Source organism: Haplochromis burtoni, unplaced genomic scaffold (genome assembly GCF_018398535.1).
Source record: "Haplochromis burtoni strain Fernald_Lab_line unplaced genomic scaffold, NCSU_Asbu1 Contig_188, whole genome shotgun sequence".
Lineage (NCBI taxonomy): Eukaryota > Metazoa > Chordata > Actinopteri > Cichliformes > Cichlidae > Haplochromis > Haplochromis burtoni.
Genome location: NW_024582549.1, coordinates 1,104,358 through 1,115,319, shown reverse-complemented (window position 1 = coordinate 1,115,319; position 10,962 = coordinate 1,104,358). Strand labels below are relative to the sequence as shown.

The window sequence follows — 10,962 nt, the reverse complement described above, 5'->3', positions numbered from 1 at the left end:
AGTTCTAATGGGAGAGCTGAACTCAACAAAGCTGATAGGCAAATTTTGCCACAATTGGATGACTCAATTTGGAGCCAAGCTGGAGTCTCTGTAGTAACATTACTCATCCAGTACAGCATATTACGAATATTTGCTGCCCAATAATAAGACTGAAAGTTTGGCAAGGCTAATCCACCCAATGGCCTAGTCCTCTGCATGAAATCTTTACGAATTCGTGGACCTTTGCCATTCCAAATAAATGCAGAGAATATGCTTATTCAGTGTTATAAAATACTTATTGGGTAGGTAGCATGGGATACATTGAAATAAATAAAGGAACTTGGGTAGTATGTTCATTTTGATAGAATTGATGCGGCCAATTAATGACAGTGGTAAATTGTTCCATCTCTGAAGATCTGTCTCAGTATTTTTAAGCAGCGGGACAAAGTTTCTTTCATAAAGATCTTTGTATGAGTGGGTAACCTTAACCCCCAGATAGGTCACATACCCTGATTTAACGTTAAATTGAAAATCTGAAAATGAAATCTTTCTGGCTATAGAGTTGACACAGAGAAGTTCACTTTTATGCAGGTTCAACTTGTAACCTGAAATATTACTAAAACATTCAAAAATGGCAAGAGCACGGGGAAGAGAGCATAAAGGCTCTGACATATACAGCAGGAGGTCGTCAGCATATAAGGATATTTTGTGCTCCTGGTCACCTTTGAAGATGCTCTTAATGCAACTGTCAGCTCGCAGTTTAATTGCCAGTGGTTCAATTGATAATGCAAAAAGAAGAGGGGATAAGGGACAACCTTGTCTCGTACCACGGAGAAGTGGGAAATAAGAGAATAACGCATTTGTTCTAACACGTGCCATAGGTGAGGAGTAAAGTAACTGAATCCATGAAATGAAATTAGGGCCAAATCCAAATTTATGTAGAGTATAAAACAGATAATCCCACTCCACCCGGTCAAATGCCTTCTCAGCATCGAGTAATAAGGCAATTTCAGGGGTTGTAGTTGACTTGGTGTGTAATATGTTTAAAAACCTGCGCAGGTTGAAAAAACCATGCCTACCCTTCACAAAACCTGTCTCATCTGGAGAAATTAACAATGGTAGATATTTCTCTAGCCTGAGATCAAGTGTTTTTGACAGTATTTTTAAATCTACATTTAAGAGTGATATAGGACGATATGATGTACACTCTAATGGATCCTTATTTGGCTTCAATAGGAGTGAGATGGTCGCTTGTCGAAGCGTTAGGGGAAGACATTTTGAAACCAATGACTCAATGAACATGTCTCGTAATAAAGGTGATAAACTGTCTTTAAAGGTCTGGAAAATTTGTTTCTAAAGAGGAGTAGGAATATCCTGCCTGTTATCAGTCCTTGGTTCCAAAGCCTCCATCTCTGACGGCATGGGGGAGTCGTAAGTTATGATGTAGATTTCTCACAGAATCTGAAAAAAAAGCTGACCAGGTTTATTTGTAAGCGGCAAAATACTTTTTATAACTACAATGGATGCTCCTAAGGCTCTTACATTGACACCAACCTGTAAAATTCATGTTCCTTTAAACAAAATGCAATCACTCAGTTTAAATGTAAATGTATCCTTTCAGAGACAAGTGGAGTTGCTCATTAGAGGTACAGTTTATTTTCAGGTTGTTAGGCTGCTCATTCAGTGCATTCCTCTCAGTGTAGTACACAAGAATGTTATAACTAAAGCTCAACCCACATATTTAATAGCTAATACAACACACACAAACAGAGAAACAAGTCTCCTCGCAGTGGCATGTGGCCAATAAGAAAAGATGCGACTAAGATGAAGTCTCTGACATTTTTTCCCGAGTAAAATAACGATTTTCAACTAAACCCTTGCAGGTTTTTCTTGGGTCTAAATGTAATTTTTTTTCCCTGTTGTCATGCTCTGAGTTAGCAGTTGTCTGCACACCTGAGCGTCACGGTGGTCCTCTTAGTCTGAGCGTCTGTGGGTCTGTACCTCTGACACTTGTTAAAAGGTGGGCAGTGGAACAGCTCGGAAGATCCATGCCTACGACGTAATCTACTTTTACATGTTGTCAGTTATCTTGTGCTCATGTTTCTCTGTTATGTGGTGCTCCCCATGGAGGAAACAAATTTAAACCTGGGACTTTATTCCCCTCCTGGGTCCTCATTCTTTGTTTGCTCAGTTTATTTTATTTTTTAACTTTTGGTGATGAACATATTTGTCCCACAGGTTTTTCCGTTTCATATGTTTCCTGACATTAATAGTTCCCACAACTACCTGACATTTGTTTGTCCTTACATTGAGGTGATAATTATTATGATTTTTTTTCTTTTTTGATTGAAAAACTGTGAAAAACGTATCTGCAAATGCATCAGAGACATTGGCAGTACTGCACAGGCCCGTCACGATAGCTGCAGGACGTGTCGTTGTATTTCCAGGGGAAGTGCGTGTTGGGTTAGGGTAGGCCACATTGCAGGTTTTCAGAGGGTTTTGTGCTTACGATGTAACTAGAACGTAGATTTAACGGAAAAGTATTTAAAAAAAACATATTTGTAACAATTCCAACTGCCCATAGCTAAAACTGAGATTAGTCATGCAGATATTTTATGCTTACTATTTGTAATCTTACATGTAATATCCTTCAGTATAAGTCAGTTTTTAGTTCTTAAGGTTAACAGAGAGGAGTAATGGAAAAAACAACAGTGTGCTGTTGAAACAGCGCAAATATTGCCTTAGTTTGTGGTCCTTTTATATGTACTCATGTACCCTGTTCGAATTGTTTGTTCTTCAAATGTTTAAGCGTTGTGCAAAACTGGTTACATTGTTTAAGCCATACAACTGTGGTTCTTTCATCCAGCTGTGTTTCTCTAATTCTTTTTATATCGCCAAATTCGGACTCAAACCTCAAAGTGTGTGTTTGTCTGTCAGCAGCTGAGTTTACAGACTCGTACATTTGTCCTGTATATAGAACATCTATTTTCATGTTCCATTACATTCACGCACACTTATGTAAGAAGCTCCAGTGACTGTGTGCGTGTGCGCGCGCAGAGCATCAAGTTGCAGTTATGAGTCACAGCTTCATGGGATCTTTGTGTCATATTTTAATACAATTAATAAAGCTGTAATTTTTACACTAGGTCAAATAAAAATATAAGAAGGCAGGAAGGATTTAACAGGAAAACAAGGATTATAGCTGTTACAGTTTGGGTCACATACAGACAAACTCATGTCTTTGCTTTGTGTGCCGCTTTAGCTCCACTTGGTCCACTGGAACTCTGACAAGTACAGTCTGTTTGAGGAGGCAGTGATGGAGGATAACGGGCTGGCGGTTATTGGAGTTTTTCTGAAGGTACATCACACACTGTCTTTCAAGTCCTTAAACAATGACCAAAATCATATGTTTTGGGTTACTTTTGATTTGCGTTCAGCAGTGTGTTTATGTGAGAGAATGGTAACAGCCGTCCAGCTGATTTGTGAGTGACGATAATCCAGATTATGGTCTAATCTTTGCATAGGTGGGAAAGAGACACGAGGGGCTGCAGAAACTGGTGGACGCTCTGCCTGCAATCAGACACAAGGTTAGTCACACACACATATGTGTGTATACCTGTTGTGTTTTTTCTCTGCTTTAATGAGAAAGTGTATTTACCTTTGACAAAGAGCATCACAGACCAACAATTCTGTACCTGTCAGTTTATAGGGAGGTGGTGCCCTCTAGTGGTTCAGGCATTCTTTCACACAGAGAATTTCATTTTTTTTTTTTCACCAAGTAGTCAAAAGAACTGAAGTCAAACTGAATCAGTAGCTGTGTATTCACTGCATCCAAGGACCTGAAGATGAGGTAAATTACACTAGCTCTGTGCATTAATAAATGTAGCATATGTAAGCAGCTCGCTATATGAAAAGAATGCAGGCAAGAAACAAAGGGGGGGAAACAAAAGAGCTTAGTGCTTTTAACCTTGGATTGATTATTGGTGCAGAAATTATTGATTATTGGTGAGATGCTTTTTCTGGTCTGCTTTTTTTCCACGAACAACAGTCTAGTTCAGAGAGTGTAGCAGAAAATTACAAACACTCAATAAACTACAATTCTGTGGTTGGAAAGCTGTAGAGGGTGGCGTGCAAAAGCGGGCGGTTGCATCAGCACTCTGTACTCTGTTAACTTAGAACAGGAAACCAAGACTATATTGGGCACACATTTACCACACCTAGACAGTTTTCATCTTGAAACGACGACAGACTGTCCTGACAGATCATGATTTCTGCTCCCACATCAGATTGTCAAGTCAGAATTTGGTGATAATGAGACGAATCCGTGGTCCACAATGCGTGGTGTTAACAGTTCAAGCTGCTAATGGTGGTGGTGGTGTGATATAGTTTTTCCCTTGATTTTAACATGTTGATCTGTCATTATAGACCTGTCCTGAGATATGATTATATTTCCTTTACACTGTTGCTTGTAGTTTTTGAAGGTGACTCACTGGAGATTGTATTTTCCCCTTGTTTTTTATCACTAATAATTCACAGCTTATCACTAATAAGGTCTGATATGAATGTTTGTTCAACAATATAATAAGAATTGTGTGCTAAATAACAGATGTTATGTAACACATACCAAACAAATTTTAAATATATTTATATTATAGTCAACATTTAATGATTTTAAATATTTTACAATTTTCCACAGAGTGCATCCAGTCTGCTGTTGTGTATTTTTTGTAATATACTTGTACTGTTACACTTGCGGATGCTAATATCAACACGGCTGTGAGTGGAAGCTGTGAACTTGAGACGTACCCAGAAAAATGTTGACTCACAGGGAGAGGAGCTAAAACGGCTTGTTTCAGGCAGAACTAAGGATCAGTTTGAAGTGTGAATCATGCAAAGTCCACAAGCTTTAACTGAATATTTGTTTCTTTGGTCTTCTGCAGAACAGTGTAGTAGAGTTTAACCGGTTCGACCCTGGCTGTCTGTTGCCCACCAACACAGATGACTACTGGACGTACCACGGCTCTCTGACCACGCCTCCTCTGACAGAGTCTGTTACCTGGATGATTATGAAACAGCACATAGAAGTCAGCCATGAGCAGGTAAGAACGATGTTTTTAAGAATCACAACACAAAAAAGTAAAGAATGTTAACAATGGGTCGACGTTTCATGTGCAGTGTGATTGGTGGTGTCTGTTTTCTTTTTTTCAATCCTTCCTCCTCTGTTAAACCTTCCTCTGTTAAAATCCTAAGATGTTAAAAGGTTTAACATCTTAGGATGTGGTCCATCCTAAGACCAAATACAGACAAATGAGGGCAGAGATGTAAATGAACACTGTATTAACACATGTTTGAGTGGGTTGGGATCAAAATTGAGGATAAGCACTGTTCCAAATGTGTAGAACTGGTTGCTAACGTGCTATCCATGACTACTATTAACCCTTTTCCACTAGTACCTACTCAGCCAACTCAACATGGCTCAGTTTGGGATGTTTGGCATTACAATAGAGTCTGAGGTTGTTATAACAACATTGTGGCCAAACGTCCTGTCATTTGTATGCAACACTAACACCACAACAGTGGAGGACGTTGAGGCAATGGCATACCTGCTGCCAAAGTAGTGCTTCTTTGTGTAGCTGTTTCCCTCGTTGCCAGGTTTTTGATTTTTGTGAGTGAGATGCTCTAATGTTTCATGATGCCACTGACTAGCCAATCGGTGGCATGCAGTCTCTTGATGTCACATTTTCAGATCATCTCAGATCGATTGGAATCCCAGCCGAGCAGGTACTAAAAAAGTACATACCACCTAATGGGAAACCCTAAAAACTAAGATAAGTCAAGCTGACCCGAGCAGGTACTAGTGGAAAATGGCTGTATGAGAGTTATTGCTGCCCCATGGTGGGCACGAATCACCGGTGCAACTTTAAGTTGAGTTGCACACCAACCTTTGGATATGTGCTGTTGTGTTTTGGGAACAACTGTTCTTTCAAGGTAACTTTCAGTAGTGGTTTCCGATGACAGTTGAGGTTTATGTGAAGGTGTGTTTATTTTCACCCACACCCATAAAAACCAGCACAGCAACATTTCAGCTTCAGGATTCCCAGTTCGTTACCCAAAAACTAAAGATATTATCTTTTGAAGAAGTTTGATACAAATCTCTGCTGTCTACCGCTGACTCTCTTGCCCTATAGTTGGCTGTCTTCCGGAGCCTTCTTTTCACCTCAGCCGAGGAGGATATGCAGAAGAGCATGGTGAACAACTTCCGTGTGCAGCAGCCTCTCCGGGGCCGTGCCGTCCGCTCCTCCTTCAATCCCTTCCTGAAGGAGGCGCCATTCACTGAAGGCGACAAGCACAACCACTGATGCAGCTAGACCCTTTTGTCTTCTCTTAGAGTAACTCACACAGTGACCACTGTCCACACTTCCGTTGTTTTCCTTTCTTCATGCTGTCAGAACATGTTTTTGCTCATCAACATCTGATGCTGGAAGCAGGTTTTTAGAGTGTAGCACAATGTAGGGGGGATGTAAGCAAACTGTTTCTGATTGGTTGCGGTTTTTATTTTCTTTTACAATTTGGTTTGACTGTTGCAGACCAAAAGCCAATAAGGGATGCTTGCTGTGGGGAAAAATAATATTGATAAGAATGGTATTTATTCTATATTTACAGTCTTTTCAGTTACTGTATGTAAAGTTTGTAGCTACAGCTGTGTGTAGGGTAGAGTCACACCGAGCTGCAGGTACAAACTTCATGGTCACAGCTACAGCAGAGAGTGCTCTGATCTCCTCGCTGTGATGTTTTTATCCTTATAAGGAGACAGGAGGTACTGTAAGTTTACAACACAATGCCCTGGAGATTTTACCAAACCGTCAGGGGGAACGTGCCTCCCCAGTAAAATACTCAACATATCTAAAATCATCAGTGTTTTACCACTTGTACCACAATGTCACTTTTTTCATTCTTAAAGTTGTAAGATTTACTGTTTTGTTTTTTTCCATCTACACACTTTAAACCTTTAGTGTCGTAGCCTATAAAGAGATATTTATATATTATAGTTTATACATCTTTGTTTTATTCGGACATCCTATAATTTAAAGAGTCTGAAAGCTGACTCTAAGCTTTGGTTCTTCTACATAGAACCTGTGTAATACGCACAATCATGCCTGGTTACTATAGCACATACACGCATCCTGATTGACCCGGAGTGTATGTACCTGTGTCACACTGGTGCACCCCGTTCGCTTCCTTTACTCTGGCTCACAGTGATCTCCATTAGACACTATAACCACCGTGCCTTTAAATGTTCTCTGTGTGGCTCACTGCTTTTGGCAGCTTCACCCTCACCCCTCTCAGGATGGAAAGTATCTGTTCCCCCAAGCTATAGCTCGGGTACAGTGGTTGGTGGTCACTCTCAGAAATGGTGGAGGCTCAGCTGCTATTTACTGTGATGCTCACCTCTTACTTCCCAGACAGGTGTACTAAGAAGTGAAGAGTCAGTTTTCAGTGTTACAAAGGAAGCTCTGTTTGCTCTCTATACCTACTTATGGTGAACTCGTAACCTGGTCTGCAGCAGAGTCAGTTATCAGTTCAGCTCATTTTGGCTTGGCCAAAAACTAAAGTTGCAGCTGTCATGGTAACCTAAAGATATATTTGCATATAAAATCCCAGAATTAACAGTTATCTTCAGCATTGAGCTTATGACTTATTGGCAACATCACTGTTGGTTTTATTGACCTCTGAATAAAGCAGGCAGCAGTCTGGATTAACCACAGTTTGAGGCTTTGTTGAGCCAGCCAACACAAAGAAAGCCTGACTATGTTGAACTTGCTTCATAGTACACCTGTCTGGTAATTTGAATGAATCGAGTTGTAATTGGGAGGAAGCTGCTGTCTTTATTAGTCTCTGTGGTGCAGTTGTTGTGTTTTAACAGAAGATTAATCGCACTAATGTGATAGAACAAATCAGTCTGCTGTTTTTGGATTGGAAGGGGTTTAAAGTTACAGTTATATTTAGCATAAAATGTAATGTAGAATCCACATCATCATTATTATTATTATTATTATTATTATTATTATTATTGATGTTTTAAAGCTAAAGACCTTTTGCAGGATGTACTTGGATAGGTCACAGGAGGATAAATTACCTCTAATGTTGCAGCATGTTTTTATTTTTATATACAAGGATTCCACTATTTCAGTTTCACCTGTAACCTATCCAGAGGGGACCTATTATGCTTGTTTCCATCGACATATTTTTATTCTTGGTCTCTACTTGAGTAGCTTTGGTTAATTCATGGTTCAGGATGAATTTCTTTCTTCTGATTGGCTGCTGTTCATAAACAACAGGTGGGTGGGGATTCTGCACTCACAGAGAGCTGTGTGCCAGAGTGCTTTGTCACCTGTGACATTGTACAGGCAAAAATATCTGCCATTTAGAGCAGCGATAAGCCTGTTTTTTGTCTCACAGTGCACCATTTAAAACTGAATATGAGGATTTCATCATTTTAGCATAATTATATGACAGAATATGAAGAAAAAAAGCATAGTAGTTTCCCTTTAAAGATGTAAACTAGAATAAATTAAAATGATATGCAGATCCAGTGCAGGGACACAAAGGTTTTGAAATCGGGAACGATTTTAATGCAATGTTACATCATCTAGAAAGGTTTAGCAGTTGTCATGCTTTGGCTCATGTCCAGCAGCCGCAGTGCTCGAAATTGGACTGTGCAGCAACGTTAGAAAGCTAAAAGGAAGTTTGAGGTAAAGTTGAGAGAGGAGGAGGGTACTGATGGAACAATAGAAGGAGACATGCATGCAGAGACCTGTCTGGCTCTGAGATTGGTCTTATTTCAGGACTGCAAACTGGAACATCGCACCATATCTTGCCACTTCTAACGTCATCTGTGTGCAAAGGTTTTCTCCAATGGCATACAGTTGCACTGAAGTGGGGTGAGAGGTCATGGCTGTCTTAATGATCCCTCTGTAACAATGCAACTATCCAAACTTGCCCTCCTCCTGTCACCGAGGCTCACATGATTCTTTAACGCCCTGCTCCATCTCCCCCGCGGGTCATCCGTTGGCCCCCCAGTCGAAGCAGAGCACGAAGCTGCACAGCGACTGGACTTCAGTGGACATGTATTGAAAAGATGCGATGTGCACTGGGTGATGTTAATTGTTGTGACGGCTGCAGACTGGCTAGATAAACAGTGAGGGGCCCGCAGAAGGCAGAAAAGATTTTAGCGTGAAGTTGAAGTGGAATTTGATAAGGTGGTGTGCTTGGGGTTTTTTTTCTTCTTCTTCTTTGTTCAGTGTATTGTACTAACACGGGAGACAAGGGACCCAGTGCTGCCTTCATCGTGTACAGCTGTATTTTATTGATGTATTTGAATTGTGCACCATCATCTGCCGTGGTTTTTCATGGCTTTTTACTCATGTTGTTACTTTCTTATGCCTTTTAAAAGAAAATTGCAGTGCTGTTAATATTAACATATTACAATGCACACACTCAGTCAGTGCAGACTGATTATTTAAATGGATTGATCTATCAAAGTATGAGGCGCTAGAAATCTGTTTTTGGTGCTTTTCTTGATTGACTGCTAAATATTATATATATTTTTGCATCAATGAAATCTAATAGAATATAAAGTCTTCCTCTTTTTGTGTTTTAATCCATATCATTGCCTGCTTTTCTAATCATGGAGATACTACAGGTCCTACTGTACTTTATTAAAAAATATTTTGCATCTTTACTTCATCTTTCCTAGTCTTCTGTGGCTCACTGTGATGTTTTAGCAGGTGTATGATGTGTACACTGTATGCAGTGCATATTTTAGCTGTTTATTTGTTGAGTGTGTAGCCCACATTCCTGCCCTGCAGGGCCCTGCTAGGCCATCCAGCAGTGCATGTTGGAAGACCCTCCTGATCCTCAGGTGGCGATATTGAAAACCACCCAACATCGATGGAAACATGATTGTAGTTAGACTGATGTTAATAAATGATGTAAAATAATAAAGTATCATGTGATGTAAAAATGCTTCCTGTGCTATCTTTTTATTATTATTATTATTATTATTATTATTATTATTATTATCTTATTTTATGATTTTATTTGTTTTTCTTAAGTCAGCTTGCATACTAAACAGGAGGTTCACAAGCAGCAATCTCTCAGTATAAACGAAATTCAGCTGAATTGTTCAAAAAGTGCAATCCCTCAAATGCCCACTTGAGACTGACTCCATAAATGAGTCGCTTCCTACAAAATGTCTAACTTCAGCACTGAAACGTACGGAGCCCCTCTGATGACATGGTACAAAAAATAAATAAATTGTGGCCACAAAATACTACTTCGAGGGCACGAAATAGGTATAACGTGCGCACGAAATGCTAATTTGTGGGCACGAATTGGGTATAATGTGGCAACGAATTACGCATTTGTGGCCACGAAATAGATAACGTGCGCACATCTTATTGATAGAATTCCTGGACAGCTGCGTAGAGACACAAGCATAAAAGTAGGCTAAATACACTATGGACAGAGACAGTCTGATTGAGTTTTATTTCAGGCTGGGAATGAGCTACAAATGCATTTTGAAAAGCCTGGCAATGCAAGGAACCATCATTACGGAGAGACATTTAAACCGGATATTGAGAGCCAAGTCGCTTTACAGACGTAAGTACGACCTGGACGCCGGGATAGATTTTATTGTGAACCAACTGCAAGGGCCTGGGAAGGATCACGGTTATCGGTGGATGTTTACAAAGTGCAAACAACACGGCATTGTGATCAAGAAAGAAGACGTCAGGATCCTCATCTCTTTACTGGACCCAGTAGGTTCCCAGGTTCGCCAGACCAGACGTCTCAGAAGGAGGCAATATTTTGCTCAGGGGCCTAACTTTGTGTGGCACATAGACTCTTATGACAAACTAAAGCCATATGGGATATGTATTAATGGATGCATCGACGGTTTCTCACGCAACATCATTTGGCTGC

The 10,962-nt window shown here is 40.1% G+C and overlaps 1 protein-coding gene across 3 annotated transcripts in view; it reads left to right on the top strand.

Moving 5' to 3' along the window:
• ca5a (carbonic anhydrase Va) overlaps positions 1-10,005 on the top strand; it is a 19,584-nt gene extending 9,579 nt beyond the window's left edge. For all 3 annotated transcript variants that reach the window (XM_005935029.2, XM_005935028.3, XM_005935030.3), the window contains 4 exons: positions 3,242-3,337; positions 3,504-3,566; positions 4,920-5,078; positions 6,168-10,005. In XM_005935029.2, the coding sequence (XP_005935091.1) occupies positions 3,242-3,337; positions 3,504-3,566; positions 4,920-5,078; positions 6,168-6,338 (489 nt within the window). In that variant the 3' untranslated portion in view covers positions 6,339-10,005. The remainder of the gene's footprint in view (positions 1-3,241; positions 3,338-3,503; positions 3,567-4,919; positions 5,079-6,167) is intronic.
• Positions 10,006-10,962: the final 957 nt, after the last annotated feature.